Source organism: Falco naumanni, chromosome Z (assembly GCF_017639655.2).
Source record: "Falco naumanni isolate bFalNau1 chromosome Z, bFalNau1.pat, whole genome shotgun sequence".
Classification (NCBI taxonomy): domain Eukaryota; kingdom Metazoa; phylum Chordata; class Aves; order Falconiformes; family Falconidae; genus Falco; species Falco naumanni.
This window is the reverse complement of record NC_054080.1, coordinates 19,907,383-19,926,212: the sequence shown is the minus strand read 5'-3', so window position 1 is coordinate 19,926,212 and position 18,830 is coordinate 19,907,383. Positions and strand designations below refer to the sequence as shown.

The 18,830-nt window shown below is 36.2% G+C and overlaps 1 protein-coding gene across 8 annotated transcripts in view; it reads right to left on the bottom strand.

Annotated features, from left to right (window-relative positions):
• Window positions 1–18,830, bottom strand: part of DMXL1 (Dmx like 1) — an 85,357-nt gene that overhangs the window by 51,659 nt on the left and 14,868 nt on the right. For all 8 annotated transcript variants that reach the window (XM_040580687.1, XM_040580686.1, XM_040580688.1 and 5 more), the window contains exons 3-12: window positions 18,327–18,410; window positions 16,265–16,343; window positions 15,535–15,667; window positions 11,657–11,723; window positions 8,158–8,330; window positions 6,487–6,676; window positions 5,062–5,230; window positions 1,715–1,927; window positions 781–1,034; window positions 3–687 (exon numbers count right to left, since the gene is read on the bottom strand). In XM_040580687.1, coding sequence (XP_040436621.1) covers window positions 3–687; window positions 781–1,034; window positions 1,715–1,927; window positions 5,062–5,230; window positions 6,487–6,676; window positions 8,158–8,330; window positions 11,657–11,723; window positions 15,535–15,667; window positions 16,265–16,343; window positions 18,327–18,410 — 2,047 coding nt within the window. The remainder of the gene's footprint in view (window positions 1–2; window positions 688–780; window positions 1,035–1,714; window positions 1,928–5,061; window positions 5,231–6,486; window positions 6,677–8,157; window positions 8,331–11,656; window positions 11,724–15,534; window positions 15,668–16,264; window positions 16,344–18,326; window positions 18,411–18,830) is intronic.

Here is an 18,830-nt window from a genome sequence, read left to right as displayed (position 1 = left end):
ACCAAGGCAATAGCTGGGTATAAGTGTGGGCAGCCATGCAACATTAGAAAAAGCTGAAACATGGAGAGAATTGATCCGGGCAAGTTCAGAAACTCCACCAGAAAAGGACAGAGGCCCAACCGGGTCAACTCGCCAAAGAATAAGTTCACTGTAAACCACATTGGGATCCTGAGATGTTACATTTGCATTGCTTCTACTCTGAAGTCTTACTGGTGACTCATGAGACTTTAAAGAATCATTTGCCTGTTCTGCATTCTCAACATCTGGTGAAATTAGAGCATTGTGATGTGAGGTTGTAAGCAGCAGTGGTAATACTGAGTGGCAAGCCAAGTCATTCAGATGAAAACGGTGACCACAATATCTCGATTTATGCGAAATACTGAGTACAGTTGAAAAAGCAGATTCCTCAGCAAAACTCACTAGCCACTGGTTCAATGACCCATCTGCATGTTTGGAAATCATCATAACATTAGGTGTGAAGATACTTAGTTTTAAACTGTTGGTTGATTTACTGTGTCCAGAAGAGATAAGCATAGATGAGGATCGTGTAAGGCCAGGAGGCTTTTGTTTGCCTTGTTGAATAGCTAAGTCAACATTTTTGGTACAAGCGTACATCACTATACTTCTGCAAAGGGAGTTTGCATCACCCGTTGGAAATGCAACAGGAATTCTTGAGACAAACGACACCTGGAATTTTTTGAAAGGGGAAAAAAAATAAAGTTATTTTCTCACCATACTTCTCACTGACTAACAATGCATAACCCAGAAAAAATAAAGTACCTGCACCTGGCGAAACATGCCAGGCTGGTATTCATCTAGCCAGTCCACATGCCATACCAGTAGTGAACCATCCATAGGATGTATACTGAATAGCATGTCAGCATTTTTACTCCATTCAGAAAGTAGTACTTCAATTTCATGATCAATAATAGCAGAAGATAAAGGAACAAGGCTTGAATTTGGAGTAGTTTTCTCATCCCCCGACTCCTTCTTTTCTTGACTTCCTTTTTGTTCATCTCCATTTTCATCAACCTCTAGAACACACAGAGATATATATTTATTATATTCAAAAGCAGAAGTATAACAAGCAGTGTTACTGAAGCACCTTTCAGGCCTTTTATAAGTCACTCATATAAGCACAAATTTAAAATAATGAAAATTTTAACCAGAAATCCTCTAGTGGACCTAAATAACTAACAAACCAAAGTAGTTTATATTGTACCTTAATTTGAAATACTTTTTTTTTCCCATTCTATATAAATTTTTGCATGCATAGGTAGAACAAAAGCAGTCACCTCCAAACTCTATATAGTTAAATTAATTTACTGTACTATATTATAGAATAAAGATATTTAAATTAGGTGCACATTGGTATTAAAAAAGTTGTTTCTAAGGTTGCACTTCCTTCCTTAAAAATGTTAAAGGTACACATTTTCAGGCAAAGGCCTCCAGGTCAGCCTGGAGTTTTAAATAAATAACAGTTTTCAGCACAAATAATTCAGTCTCTGAAACAACCATAAACAAATTCAGAATTTCTAGATACAGATTTTTAAATGTCACTTAGGTATTTCCAGCATAAGGGAAGGAAATACATAGAAATGCTACTGTAATCTGTCCATATCCTTACACGAGTAGTTGCCCATCTCTTCACCTGAAAGAACACTACAAATTACTTCATAAAATGAAAGCCATTTGTCTATGATAAGACTTCTACCTTCTTCTGATCTGCCATCCATTTGATTAGACTCCTCGGTGTTAGTCTCAGGAGAATGATGTTCAAAACTCTTTTGAAGTTGTTGCAAAAATACTTCCATAGATAAGGTAAAATGAAGTTCTTTATTGTTTAGCCAGTGGACAACAAAAGGTCCACTTTTTTCTTCATTGTCACCAAGACTCAGAGATGTGATAGAAGGCAGTAGAGGAATATCTGTAAGAAAAAGATGCTTACATTTTTGAAAACCAAGTAGTTTGGTCAAAAAATAATTTCAGATAAACTGCTTTTAAGCAGAAACCCTACCACGCAAAAATACACTAAGTGTATTGCCACTTGTCATTCCTTCCACCATCATCATCTACTTTCAGTATTAAATTGCTTGACTGCTACTACAAGACATGTTCCACAGGAAGGCTCTGGGGTATGCATTAGGATTACGTATGGCCTTGCACTGTTAACATCTTCATGATGTAACACTGTCTTACAGGTTAATTTACCTTGTCTTTTGCTTCTATAGCTCAGTGTGAATCAAATAATTTAAGCATTAATTTCCCAACGTTTAGTCCACAATGGAGGTTGCAGTAGGTATACTCTGTAATCAGGGACCACATATGACAGGGGCTTACACCAGCAAAAAAGCAGTACAGTGACCAGCTGAGGTCCCCTGTTAACACTATCACATAAAAGCCAGAATTTTATTCCTATAGATTCCATTACTATTTTACATTGCTCTATGATGCTACTTGGTGTCCCAAGTGGCTGTGAAAAATAAAGCACTAGTCACAAAGTAAGTGATGGAAGCAAGTACCAGACTGCTGCAGAGTAACATCATCTCAATTAAGCGTGCTAAAAAGCAGCTTAGATTATTTACTGCAATTTCCTCAAATGAGACATACAGCAACATTGTACAAGTTCAACCTGCATTTAATTCCCACCTAGAAGCCTCCATACAGATTTCTCATTCCCTTCTATTCCCTATTTATGCAGCATTACTTAAATTCCACGCCCTGGGAGACAAAATACTTTTTACACCAATTCTGGATTTTGATTTTTTTTCAAAGGCAGTAATGGCTTTGAATTAATTACCCTCCAGCATAGCTTAAGAAAACAATAACCAAGAGCACACAGATAGAAGAAAGGACCATCAGGGCTTACCAGCAATGTGGGGAGGAAATGCAATAGCAGAAGGGGGCAAAAGGACCACAGAGTGTTTAATAAATACAGTCTGTCTTCCTAAAAAGGCCAATTAACACCAGTCTCAAAAATACTTTAATACATTTGGCAAAAACAGAACTTCAGAGGGAAGAATTCTGTTGACCTCTCTTTGGAAGTCAAAGCTACAGCAGATGTGAATAAGAAGGTGAACTAGAAAGATAACTTTTCAGATTAGATTATAAATCTACGCACTTCGAATATGTATCAAAAGATCACTAAAGAAATCACTTCCCCCCCCCCCCCTTCTCCTACCTCAAAACTATCAACTTCTAACTGGTGCTTAGGTCTGGACAAAATCCTTTGTGATTTTCTATTTGCTTCATAAACAACATTCGCTCTTTCCAGGAAACTAAGGTCTTAAAATTCAATACATTCTTCTAGATTTGCCTACAGATAATTTTGTCCTAACAACCATTGCTTATTCCTTTCACAGAACTCCACCAAGGCTGAATACCAGTATAAGTAACACTGCAGTATAAAAGAAGGTCTCAAGGATTTTGTTGCTATAAGAAAGTAAGTTTCAAAATTAAACAACAGAACACAAATACAGTAAAAATTAAGAGGACATCTATTCTTGTATATGATAGCATTAATTCTTAAAAAAGTCAAGTGGATGAGAGATAAAGCTGCTTTGGCCTTAGTTTTTATCAAGTACTCTGAATAGTCTAAGGGCAAATTTTCAAGTAAAAGATCATAAACTGATATAAATTAAAGAAAATACAATTAGGTTTTCAGACTAAATTTCATTTTAAAAGGGCAAACTAAAAGGACTACTTAAAGAATATGGTTAGACCAAGGTATTTAAGGACTTGACTGTGAGCGAGAACAGATATTTCTGCAAATTAACATTTAAGATGGGAAAGTTTCATGGAGAACCTCTGAAGTAAGAACAATCCATTACCCTCCAAGCCACCGAGTTAAAGACCAAGCGATGAAACAGACAGTATCAAGATAGACAATATTAATACAGATAATGTAGAAGGAAAAAAGATTAAAAAGACTGAAGACAAGTGTTAGACACCTAGGAAAATCTTTTACCATTCTTTTCCAAAATATTTTTATTCCCATTCTGTGAATTTGCTGTTGGGCACATTTATATTGCAAAAACTAAAAGCTAAATTAAAGTTTACTTAGTTACTATGTACAAACAAACAAGGAAAGAAGTGCATTAAGATCAGGTAAGAGAAAGACAGTGAAAGATCATGTGCTATGCACATGAAAAGGTTAGCTAGCTCCTTGTGCAATTTTAAGATGCAGAAAAGCAGAGAATACAAAACTCCAAGAAGATCTGGAGAAATCTTCCTCTATGACACTGGGCTGTAACATGTGTAATGACCAGAGGCATTTCCTGTAGAAATAGGATAACATTGATGGTACAGCACAAAACTGCAAGAAGATTCTGGTAGGCTTGATGTGATTCTAGTCATATCTTTTAAAAGAACCATGAAACAACACTAAAAAAGGTGAAGATTAATCTTACAGGAGGAAGTGTTTAAAGCTTGCTTAGCACAGAAATGGTAATGGAAACCAACAGTTGTTTATAATCATACCAGACACTATACAGCTACAAATATGAATTAATCATGAATGGCAGATGACAGAAATATTAGCAAGTATAGGGGATTTTGCTTAATGCCTATCAAGATACTGCTTGAGTGCAAGAGATTATTAAAGTTCATGGTACAAAAGATGAAGGCATGTTTTGCTTGGTTTAGAGACAGAAGTACAGGGATGTCTGCTTACTTCAGACACTTAAGAGTGTCAGGTACTCATTTTAAGAAGCTTGGACACTGATTTATCAGCATGCTCCCAGTATCATACACAATTCCCAGTGAATTTGTAATTCCAGTTACAAATACTTAGCCTTCTGCATCTCAGACCACTGTGAATCTCAGTTAATAGATGATCAAAAATGAAAGACAGGATTACTGTAGAGAAAATTTATTAAAATAATTCCATGACTGTAGAAAGAAGGTTCTGTCATCTATTAAATGAAACCAACATGCTAGTAATTTTGCATAATCATGTAAACACTGTACAAACACATCTGAGCCAGTCAAGCTTACACAGACAACACAGACCTAAAAGAAATTGTGGCTCACCCTGTAGCAAAGACTTAACACAGTTCTTACCTGTGGCTGGATTGATACTGGCAGCAATATGGAAGTGACAAAGTGCATTCGCATGAGGAGGGATGTTCCTGTGAACTTCGTGGGGGTCTTGCTGATGTGGAGCATATCCAGTATGTGCTACAACAGCACCCGACCTCCTCCTTCCTCGTCGAAAGTGCCTCAGGTTTAACTGCATGAAGAATAAGGTGTCATTTTAATTCCTTTCAAAAAGAAAAAGCAGATTTAAACTGTAAGATGTTTTCTAGATATTAGTAAATGAAATTTTTCAGTTTAAAAGCTACTTTAAACCATTGTTGGAGTTTCTCGGAAAAATTACACTGTGCAGGTTGTGTCTGCAGGAGAGACATACTAGTGCCTTCAGATTCATTTATGAAGGCACATACAGTACCTCAACATAGTAACTGCTTCATATTTCAGTCTCCAGACAATGCTCATGCAGTTTTTATACTTTGACAGAAAATACTATGTGGAACTAACAAAGCAGCAAAATTGAATAATCTCATTTCAGAGACTGTCTCACTCCACATACTGCACAGTTCAAGCCCACTGTCCTGTAGATACCTATACAAGCACCAAAAGATACAAGGTGGTATACAATTTATATTAAGGACTGTATTACGCTCTTGCTGTTCCTCTTCACTTGCTATCCTTTGCATCTTACCGCAACATGTTCACGTAGAATAGTTTTCTCTCCATTTTCATGTAATTGTTATTTCTGATGTCTAATATTGCCTCTTATTTTCAACAGGAACACAGAACCGTCTCCAGCCTCCTTTCCTCTCCCCTCTCTGAATATTTTTTCTTCCTTGTGTTTTGCCTTTCAGCCCACAATGCCCACACACAGAGTTTTGTAGGAGATCACTAATGCTTCACCTTCCCCCTGCTTCCCACTGATTAGACAACACGTGTTTGGTAAGGATCATTTGCCTTACAGATACAGCTTACAAGCACTGTGCTCTACTGGAGGACTACAGCAGAAAGGCAACAAAGGCTACCTTTCTTCCCTCTGTATTATCACTGTCTTTGCAGTTGCAGAAGCCAGAGAACTTCTCAGCCTCAGAAGTAACAGTTGAGCCCCTACCATATATTTTAAAGCAGTATCATTAGCGGGTTTCACATAACCTATATACAATATGTGCTCCATACTGTTCCTAGCCCTGTGAACTAGATATTGGATCGCACTTTGCAGGCAGTAGTGACATAAGAACAGTGTGTCTTCTAAAGTGAAAGTTCAGTAGGATGGCCATCAGATTAATCTTCCCAAGGAAGATTTCAATTAAATTCACTCTTTTGTAACATTTTATGCACATCTATGGTATAAAGGATTTCAGCTTAATATAACTGTTCAAGCTACTAATTACAATCCTGTCTAAAATTACATGTGTGTATATGTGTCCAATATCTCTGTTCAGTTTCACTTCTTACCTCTAAAGCGTTTTGCACTTTCTCCTTACTTGAAGTATTTCTTTTGAAGTTATTTGTGAAGTTCACTGATCCACTCCAATTGTTGTATCCTCCACCATACAACAGACTGTCATTGGGTAACAAAGTCTCTGCCCAGAGACGACAAACATTATCCTTACAGCAAGTCAGGAGTACATTGCAGACAGCACCACTAATGAAAGAAAATTTAAGGCGTGAAGAAGCCGCTTAGCCGCTTACTGTCACATATCAACATAAAGCAACAGTTCCAGTTTTCCTTTATCAGTTTCCAGAATTGCACCAAGTAATTTAAAGACAGTACACAAACAAAAAATCAACAATCCATTCTTAGGAAAACAAATTATGTATGAACGACTTCCTTGTCTATTCAATATCTGAATATGAACTACTGCAAACTTCATCACACAACTGTGCAACACCAAATCATGGATCTTGATTCTAAATTAAAAACGTAGGCTTTTTCTACTCCAGCTATGACTAATTCTGTGAAGTCCTTCACATAAAAAAAGCACATAAAAAACCCTATTCTGGATACCTGTTCTCAATTCTCCAGATCTTACTGCTATACAGCACTTACAAAATTCTATAGCCAAACCAGAGAAACCACAGTAACACCAGGAATAAAACAGCCAATTTAAAACTACAAACTTTTCTTAATAACTATTTTTTTAAATGCAATTTGTGTTACATATATATATAAAAAAAAATCAAATTAACCTAAACTAGGCACTACAAAACCTATGCAGATCATCCAGTTTCCAGTTCATGTAAGTTTGCAAACTGATTTTAGCTAAGACTTGAAAACTATATGGATCATCTGACTGGACTATACAGCAGTAAACTTCCTCAGGCATCATGGAGGAGGTGAATTTCCAAAACTGATTTAAGGATTACAGTAATGGCTTCATAAAGAGTCTTCTACTTAAAGGTTCTTATATAAGAGGATAAACTTGCTTAAACACACTAAGGTATGCAGAATTCAAATAGCTACTATTTGGAATAATACAGCAAAAAGACGGTTGCAAACTTGCTAATACTACTCCAGTTTGAGATCGCAGTTAGTACTGAAAACTAGGGAGAGGTTATTTAGGAATCATCCAAATACATGCAAAAAAATCAACCAGGCCCAAAACATCAATTCCAAATGATCATTTTAATAAAATCTCCAGATACTTGTTTCTGACAGGGGTCCAGTTTTACACTAGGTAGAGAAGTAAACAGAAACAATTAAACAAGAAAGATGAGAAATAACAGTTTTAAACTGCTCTGATTCCATTAGGACAGAAAAAGAAAGAACAAGCTGACATCAAATGCATGCGTGGTCATTTAAGACAGAGCAACCAAAAAGATGCAAGGAGAGGTAATTTTACAATATCCAATTTTACATTTAGTCCAATCTCTAAGCCAGTTTGTGGGACTCCCTTTCTATCTTTCCAGTTCCTTCCGAGGTAAAATGATACTTACCAATCTCCCAAGAACTTCAGTGTAAAAGAATTAAGACCAACACACACAAACAATAAACAAGGTATGCAAACACTATTAACCTCAGTAAACTGTAAAACTTGTGTGACTGTTGACTGCACAGCTGGGAAGACTGTACAGTTTAGAGGTTTTGGGGCATTGCACAAACATCAGATTATTAGAACTACTGACCGTGGCATGAATTTACTGGTCTTTCTCCATGAAAATGAGTTTACTGATCGAGGGTGAGCCAAATACACAAATGAAAAATCAATTTTTGCTTCATTTTCTGGACTTGTGCCAGGTGGTGTTACGGCTGATCGCCAACTGTCTGTATTGTACCATACCTTCACAAGACAATCATCCTGGGGAAAGTAAAAAGACAGTAAGACTACCTTGCATAAGAATATGATGCACTTCATGTACTTCTAGGTACGTCTCCTGGGTTTGTATTTTTTCTTTTAAGCAGAAAACTTTTCTGGCAGCAGAAAGTCAGTTCAGTAAACAGAACTTCAAAAGCTGATCTTAAAGAAAACATGGTAGCAGAGCTTTCTTTTAATCTCTCTTGCCATTATTAACTTGGATTTAATTTTGCTCCTTCTGAATAGCTGCCAGTTTTTAACCACAAAAATGCAAGCTGTGCTGGCTTGAGCTGGTGTTCAAATGTTAATACAATTAATTGTACTTTGACAGAAAACCCCCAAAACACACACATATTAAAGTGGTAGGAATATAAACAAAGGTCAAAGAAGACACCTCAAAAAAATCAAGCTCAGTACTACTCAGCCTGCTTTTCTTACATATGTATATATATAAATTGAAAACATCATATTCCCAGTGTTCTACTTCTGATGCCTTTAAAGGACTAGTCCTGTTTCTCCTGGAGAAGACGACCAAGAGGGCATCTTATCAATGCCCACAAATAGCTTTGGGGCAAGTGTCAAGAGGATGGGGCCAGGCTCTTTTCAGTGATGCCCAGCAACAGGACAAGGGGCAATGGGCACAACCTGCAACACAGGAACTTCCATCTGCATATGAGGAAGAACATTTTTACCCTGAGGGTGACAGAGCACTGGACCAGGCTGCCCAGAAAGCTGATGCAGTCTCCTTCTCTGGAGATATTCAAAACCCACCCAGATGTGATCCTGTGCAACCTGCTCCAGGTGAACCTGCTTTAGCAGGGGGCTGGACTAGATGATCTCCAGAGGTCCCTTCTAACCTTGACCATTCTGTGATTCTGTGACTAGATAAATTAATCTGGATCTAGATTCCTAAGTTGCTGATAAACTATTAAATATGAACGGTAGTGAAATATTATATTAACCTTGGTAAGCTTAACATGACCCTCTTGAGGGGAGGTTGTTTTGCTGACCAGCACCTTCTCTCATAAAAAAATGCACTTTTTTTTCTGTGTCATATTTCTTTAATGTTAAAGATTCTGCAGACAGGTAATTAACTTAGTAATTTATGAAAAAAAAAAAACATTACTAATTTTCCTACTTAGTAATTGTGCTTTGCCTGAGTTTGTAATCTAAGATGACACAACAGGATATAAGATATTCCAGTCAAAAAGTCTGCAAGAATATTACCCCACACAAGCTATTTTCAGATTAATTTATTTTCCTACAATTCAATTGTAACATTAGACTCCATTAAAACCTGATCTTTAAAATAAACTCGTCTTGAACAAAAAAAATATACAGTGAAATACATACAGTATATATTGCCAACAATAACAAAATACTTTTTTTAAAAAATAAAACCTGTAATCAAACAATTTTCTAAGTATTAGTTATCTTAAACATGACTGGAATAAACTTCCTTTCAGCCAGTAAATCACTAAAGACACTGCAGAACATTTAGCAAGCAACATGGCATCCCAAACAAGCAAAAAAGTAATGGAGCGTAAGAATTTGTTGCTTCATTATTATTCTGAATCAAGTTTATCAAGGAAGTCTAGTATTTCACTTCATATATTAGAAACTAGTCAATTTAGTTTATAGAATACACTTCATTTAGAAAAAGGAAATTTAGACTATTTTACAGATTTGTTACATCTTTGTCTCCTCCCTAAAGATAGGAGATGCCTTAAAAGTTTAGCCTTCTAAGCAAGCATAACTATCTGAAATGGCAAGCTTTAGAGGAAAAAACTAAACACCTACAACTCAGCAAGGTATGTTACTCATCTGTTCTTGATGCACACAACTGAATCACGACAATATACATGACAACTACCTTTTAAAAGCAAGACTTGTTTGCAGATTGAACAACCCTTGAATCTTTCTGCTTCAAGCATGTATTACCAGGACATTATGATCTAACCAGCAAAGTTCCACACACTATTACCAAATCAAACATTGTTCTAACCAATCTTTATGTGTACGTGCCAAATTTTCAATCACACTTCTGACGCAGACTAGACCAAACTGCACAACTGTCTTTCATTCTTAAGTCTGAAACTCATTCTGTCAGGTTAACACTGTTCTGGAGTCTGTTACACTGACACCAGGTTTTCACTAGTCTCATCAACTGCATTGTCCCACATAACCTTACATACTAGCATTTTGTTTCCTTTGTAATAATTCTGCAGTCTCTGCTAGGTTCTTTAGTTGGTAGCACATACTTTATGCTTACCTGCATCTGTTAATCTGTATTAAAACTGCTTATACCGTTAAGTTTCCTGTTTGGGTTTTGTTTGTTTGTTTTTTAAATAGTAATCTGAAAGCCTTTTTTTTTTTCCTACAATCTACTTTGATAATGCCATAAATTCTCAAAGACGGATCTGGATATTCTTAAGGGAACTTTTTGACCAATGTCAATGAGACTCTCCCCTCAAAGACAACAGTGCTATCTGCAGAAAACTACTCATTTCATATCCCTTAACAAGTCATATAAATTCTTGTATGGATTTGTCACACCTTTTCACTGAACCCTCTACATGATCTTGATTTTTTTTCTGCTTTGACTTGTTAGGTTATTATTCTCTTACAAAACCTGAACAACAAGTTTTGTAGTATACAGAAAATATTAGTTCATTAGTGTTTAATGAAGTGAAAAGATATGATGGTGACATTTTGTCTGCCCCTCCTCCACCCCACGCCCCTGCATTTTTTTGGCAATGTTTTTGCTTTTGCTGATAAACCACTCAATACTGAGCACACAGAACTGATCTCCAAAACTGGCCACAAACATGGACATTAACTATGTGTGAATATACCTGTGGCGGGGAATGTGAATTATCTTCTGTGTACACAAACAGGCATACAGGTATTTATGCAAAAATATATTAAAGGGCTATTTTTTATTAATAGTGTCACAATAATAATCAAACACTGAATATATTTTCTCACTAGAAGAATATCCAGCAGTGAGCTTATCTACACGTCTCCCCCATTCCCCAAAACTCTTCTCTTTCTGACTTCTTATAATTGGGTACTGATTAAAAATAGGTATTTTAAAAGTATAAGCACTGAATATTTGTTGGGCACCCTGCCACATACTACCTTTTTCCCCAATAGATATTTACCAAAACGTAGATGTGCACAGAGGGATTACAGGAAATACTAAGCCAAAAGTATAAAAAAAGAAAATTTTCATTAAAAAGCTTTTTATTTTTTTAATTGTGTCTTTTGTTTTGTTCATTTAATAGCTTATTTGAGTTAGTGCAAAATAATTAGAAAAAAATGCTTACCTTTCCAGCAGTAGCAAAAAACTCCCCATCTGGTGAGAATTTCATTAAACAAATTTGAGAAGCAGTTCTATGAAATAAAAGACAATTAAAAATAGAAAATAAGTTTTAAGAACTTTTTCAGGACTCTAAACAGTTTTTTGCCCTTGAACTCATAAAAATGATTTAATTCTTAAATGCAAGTGTGTGGAACAACTTCAGCTTTAACAAAGTCCAGGACTAGTAGGCAAACTTGTGTACAACACATAGTAGTGGCCACATAGGAAAAACAAAGCCAAAAAGCTGCAGCTGAGGGCGCTACAATATTCAATATTCCAAAAGATTATATGACAAAAGCAGCTGCCAACAGATTAAACTGTACGCAGATATGCTCTACTTCCACTTCACAATCATTTGAAATTTCAATTTATTTCTGCTGTCCCATATTATCTTCCAACTTACCTGAAACACATCTCAATTTTTCACACTTCCTACAGTTGTAACTCAAGAAAACAAAAAGGTGTAAAACCAATAATGTAGTTAAGTAATATCTGAAATTTCACATTATTAGCCACACTGGTAAAGACGCCACACCAAAACAATCTAAACCTAAGTATGTGGTTCATTTTTGCTGTGTTTTACTTTCATTGGAAATACCAATAAATGAGCTTTTTTTTCATAGGTTTTGAAGCATCAAAGCTATTGCTTAAGTGACAGTCTTATTAATGACAACAAGAACATGCAAGAATTAAATTCTGCAGCACAAGTACAGTATACATTTTCAACGTGACTTAATTAGACACGTCTAACAGGTTGTAAAGGCCCACCTTTCAGGAAGGATTAAGTTAGCCATCAGGTCAACAAAAGCATGATGCATTTAGCGTGTGCAGTAGCAACCGCAAGTCAATTACAAAAGACATACACCAAAGAAAGTAAATTTCCACCTAGATTTAAGCAACATTCTCCTAGTACAGCCAGTATGAAGACATTTGGGAATGCCTCCTTTGGACATTAAAGATTATTCTGGCAAAGAGTAGTACTGCAAAATCACTATCTTGCAAACTTTTCCTTAAGAAAAATCTACTCTAAATCTAACTGAAGGCCAAATGCCAGAAAACATACAGGCATAAAAGGTAAACTGACAAAGCAAGTTTTGTTGACCCTTTCCAGGTTGTATTAGTTCGAAGTACACAACACTCAGCTCTCTCTCCTCCACAAGAGAGTTTATAATTGTGGGAAAATTACTTTGGGGGGAAATTAGAGAAAACTGGGACCTAACAGAAGCGCAGTGTTACAGGAAGGTTTTTAGGGTAAACCATCACTTTCAGGATGGTTGGCGTGCACAGGACCTACTTTACCATGGCTCCCTAAGCAACACACCCTGCCATCCCAGCACCTGCTGATAGGAGTAACGGAGGGTGGAGCGCAGTGGAGACCCCATGGCCAGGCTCTGTGGTACTGCAGGAAGGGGGACCTGATGGCACCACACAGCTGACAAGCTGCACAACAGTTCTCAAATGGAGACTCTGTGAGAAGATGTCCACTGCTGAGCCAACCACTGTGGCAAAATCACTTTCCTCAGATGAAATGATCTCATTGTAATACCAACTCAGACCCCCATTCCAAAGTTACTTGCCTCAAAGGTGCTACCACACCTCACTGGGCATACGATACCAATCAGTAACAAAAATATGTATGACTAGAGTCACTCAAGCTCCCCCTAAATGTAAAGAAAATGGACTGGTCTTGGACTGAAATAAGCCCAAGAGGGGGAATTGTTGTCTAAACTCCTGAATTACCACACTGATTTAGTGTTTAATTATATGTTAAACAAATCTGTGCACAAAGCTAGGTAAAGCTGACCCACTGTCTAAAGTTGTTAAGAACGAAAGGACTTCTAATCAAGTGAGTCAGCCTTGGGAAGGATGAGAAACAAAGAGCAGATAGTGAAAAGAACAGTGTTACCTAAGTTACAGAGAAAGAAGCCTTCAAATGAGGAATGCTCTTGCCTTAAAACTTGACAAGCTGATAAGGTGTTGCAATCCACTAGCATCAACAGAAAAATAGTTGAAAATAGGACAAAGATAATTGTGGTAGTGGGAGATCGCGACCTCCGACTCAAATAGCCCCCCCCAAAAGAAGGAAAAACCCCCACTTGTGGAGCATGTGTAGTTAGTGAAGAACTTCAGCAGTGCTATCTGAGGATGCGTACTAATTTGCATTAGAAGCGAGAAACTTGTAACCAATCCTGTGTATGATAATGAACATGCAATGTACTATGAAGCACTAAAAGTAAGCAAAGCTGGGGAGAAGTTAGGGAAGACTCCACCGTAACTTCTGGGATCAGTTGATGGGCTGAACTCGTCTCCTCCCCCACAGGAACGCCTACTGGGTAAGAACTTTATTGTATGACTAACTCGTGCTAGCCATTGTTGGGTGTATTGTTTTAAGCTTGTTTTGCAGTCAGTGTATTATCACTGGCAATGTCTGAAACCTTATTCTGTTACAAACTTGCATTTTGTACAATAAAAATATTCAGCTGAAGTTCACTTTGTATAAGTCTCTGGAGAGCTGAGTGTAAGTTGTAAGGAACGTGACTCAGTGATACTGTCAGCAGGGGTCCCTGAATAGGTCAGTCGAATCACTCCGATACAGCTGGCTGTCAAAACGCAGTCAGGTGGCTGACAGACTGGTCAGGCACAGGGCGCTTGTCTTGCTTGGGAAACTGACAGGCTGATCAAATATAAAGGGTTTGAGGAAACCCCTCTTCTTCAAGTGACAAAAAGAGGGAAACAGATGGAGAGCTATGAAAACTTCTGGGAGGTTTATGATACAAATGCAAAACATATTGCTAGAGGGACAGAGGAAAAGCAGTATCTGTATGATTTTTTACTACTGTTACCACACGCCCAGATTCTAAAACCATATTAATGGCATTCTATCTACAGGCTGACTACTCTTATTAAGCTGAGAGATGAGGGTCCAAAGGTTTTGTCTTCAAAAAAATTAAGTCTTCATTTATTTAGAAAGTTCACCATATTCAAAGGAAAATTTTTCAATTGTCATTTGGATGATCTTGGGATTTTAAACATATCCTTGATAAAAGTTAGCAAGTACACAGAAAAAGGAGCAACTGAAGGATTAAAAAGCACATCCATGGAATTACCCAACAATGCTTCATAAATAATGATTTCAGGTGGGTCCCTCCAGCCAGCCACTTCAGGAGACTTTTTAAGACGACTGCCATATGGTACACTGGTCCCAAGTGAACAGTGCACCTGATGTATTAGAAAAGTCTTCCTTTAGCAGAAAGGACCGTGATTTAAATTGTCTCATAAACTGACGTAGTAAACTAAAACTCTTCTCAATGTACCAATACACAGACACAAAGCTCAAAATCAACATGAATGCAAGAGTACTTAGAGATGCAGTAAAACACAATGCATCCATCTCTGCATGACTATACTAAATACCCAGAAGAAACACAAGAAAGTAAAAGGTATATGAAAAGGTGCAGTACTGGACATAAAAGGAAGTTTACTTTATTCAGACCTGCAAGCCCAGTAACTTTCAAATATGCAGCTTTCATCTTACTTCTTGCACAAGGGTCTACTGGGAGAGACTCAATAGCTGCCTTCCCTCAGTATTTCACTGATGTTCAATATCATTGAATAACTTCCTGAGAATAAAAACTACCCCCAAAAAAAATTAAAATTGATCCTGTAGGAAGAAAGAAATGTCACATAATCAAAGAAAGTATGATTCAAGTTTATCACACATCAATAATATTTATCAAATAACAGTATAAGATAGGATTTCATTGAACTATAACAAGTATTTCATCTGAAAGATATAAATCAGCACGGAAAAAGGAATTACTTGTTTTTAAAAAAGTTTCTTACTTGCATTGCCAGATGCAACTCCATTCTCCAAGTCCAACATCTGTTCTTTCAGTATTGTCATCGTCAGAAGGATTTTCCAAAGGAACATTGGACCAAAGTTGAAGACAGCTGGAACCAGTCAAAAGGCGAGTGCCTAGAACAAATACTTGTAACAATATAACTACAAAACAAGTAGCAAAGTACAGATTTCTATGAACAGAGAAAAAAGTTTGCAAAGCTGAAACTGCAGAACAAAACATAGCAGATATTACCTTAACACCTTCTCTATAGCAAAGTTATTATGACAGCAGTGTGCCTTTTACACATTCCCCTACATAGATACAGACTGGGTCAGAATTGCAAGATACTCTCACGTATTATAAACATTATGATTTCAGTATCTACAGTTCAAACTGTGAAAAATCACCAAATATTCAAAGTTATTCACTAAAAAAGCCAGCTGGAGCTACGGCAAAAATCCCTTTTTCACAACAAATACCTACCATTTAAGCCCTATTTTTAAACATTAGACACTGCTGAGATTAGGGTAATTGATTATGACCATACAAATGCATCTAATATTTTGGCTCTCCTGTCAGAAGTGACAAAAGGTAGGTTTCACTCACTTTGGTGTTCTCTTATGCTAAGACAAAACAAAAATCTCTTCCTTGACACGAAAGAACAGTGAAATGTAAATAAAAAATTAGCTGCGGTATGAAATAGATAGGTGTTTCTTTTATTCTATTCTTACCTGTGGGATCCCATGTTAGATTATGTGCTATGGTTTCCAGTAATATTTGAGCATTCTTCTGCCACTGATAATGTAACGTCTGAAATTTTAAGTATTCACAAACATTAGCCAGAAAACATTTCATTCCCCTCCCTTCCTATTTTGTAATAGAAATAGTACATCCTCACTGCATTCTCCAAATTCAGAATAAATTACTGCTTATCTAATAAAAATTGATTCATTCAAATTTTGAACAAGAGTTTTCCGTTAATCTGACCATACAAATAGAGGGTTTTAATTTTAGAAGCTTCTTATTTTTAAAATGTGGCTTGAAAAAAATTCAGTATATAAAATCACCATCGGAATCTAAGATTTTTTTTAAAGGCAAGTCCGATCTTATCTTCGGAAAAAATAAAAGATGTATCAGAAATTAAATACACTAAATGCATCTGGTATTTGGTACCAGTAGCACTGTTGAATTAAAGGTTTTCAGTAAGGTCAGCATAACATACCTGACACTACTTTTTTATTTTTATATACAACAGTGTCAACTACCTTCAGATCTAGCATTACTACTTCATTCACTCTAACAAGCTGAGGATTAAATTCACAAAATATTCATCTGGTACGTTCTCATACGAGACTGCAAATTTTTGATGCTTTGAGTTATAAAAGGAACTGAAATCACTACTGAAAATAATATTAAGGGCAAAGAGGTTTTTTTCTTAATTCACAAAGACTTTTTTTTAAAGTAATCATCCCTCACTCAAAAAAATCAATCCAATAGAAATGAAAGTTAAAATATGACAACTAAACCCTTCAGAAGTTTGGTAGAAAACAGTAAGAAGTACCCGCATCTAAGAAGGATCTAAGTGAAATATTTCTGCAGCTGACTTTTTTTTTTTTTTTTAAGATCCTGAACATTCCAGTAAAGGGAAGACAGTGTCAGTCTTACAGCAACCTAAATATGCTAGACATTATTGCATCGAAGTTAACTGCAAGAACAAAGTAACAGAGTTATTTCTTCAAAGTTTCAAACTAAGTGTACTGTTTACCAGTACAGAAAAATACTCAGGATGGATTCAAGAGCCCCAATAACCAAACAAGACAGTAGTACTTCTAAAAAGTTCATAAAAGCATAGGAAGTCCCATTTTACCATTATTTTATTCCACTGCTTTCCAGTAGTATTAATTATTTTTTAGCGATACATATATTCAATGCCAGCTATTTAATTTATATATAAAATACCATTCATTTGCAGTTAACACCTGGAACCATATGACTAAGCTGGCTAGTATAAAGAAGGTAATCCACTACACAGCCATATATATCTGATTTATTAATACAAATGGACAGACCAAACCCCTGAAAAGGGAGACAGAAGTTCCCTGAGCAACTGCTGTCAAAGCTCTCATATCATCAAACTGACTTTAGACTCTAACACTTCTAATTAAACAAGTAATACTCTCCATGTAAGAAGCATGGTTAAATACTTGCTTTAAATAATATTATTACCCAGAAATTAAGATTCTGTACACTAACTCACTAATCCATTGTCACTGAACCTAAGCTATGCTATCAAGAGAATAAATATTGTTCTTATTCACCATTATAACACTGAAGTATAAGCATTCAGTCAGATATTCTAAAAAACTCACAGTTTTTCTGAAACTATTACAGATTTAACCAAGAGCATACAATTACTGTTTTAACTTCGGTTTATGAAACTGTAAAACACATCAGGACATGAAGGCTACACAGGATGGTTAAAAAGGAATTCCTACTGTAATGGCTATACTCTTTGGAGAATGGAGGTCTGCATCTCTTTTTGGGTTCTGGAATATTTCAGTTATGAATTGTAGGGTTAGATGAATCAGTAATATGAAGTATAGTAAAACCATTTCAAATAACATGTCCCTGCCCTCCTTCTACCGTTTTGACTTCCCAAGGGCCATCTTATGCCTCAATTTTATTCTAGCATTAAAAGATGACATAAAAAAAACCCTTCAACTTTAAAGACACCAAAAAATTAATCAGGCTTTATAACTGGGTAAGTGAATTAAGGAGTGATGAATTACTTACATTACAATGACTATGACTGCTGTTCTGCTTCAAGAGGCTAACTGGCTCAAAGATAGAAATCACCTTTCCATAAGAAGCTGCAATCTAAAGAAATTTATATGTATGTAAACACACAGAGAAGAAACAAGCTATAGAACAAACAAGAATAAAATGCAAATTATTGATCTTACTTTTAATCCTCTTTATAGATAAATTTGAAACTCACACCCACATCCCCTTTCAATAACAGAAAAATGACATCTAGCAAAAATCATGAAGCAAGCGTTGACAGTAACAGAAATATAGTTCTTTATTTACACATTAGTCCTGATGAACTACTGAGAGTACAGGTGGGCATGAGCTTTTTTTTGTTTTTAAATCAGATCTATTATCAATATTCTTTCCACATCAAATTAGGTAAACACTCAAGGAGTCTACAGAGTTCACATCCTCAAAAATGGAACCAGTTCAGGGTACTTTTGTGGGCTTCCCTGGCATGAGAACACGATACATTATAAAAACTTA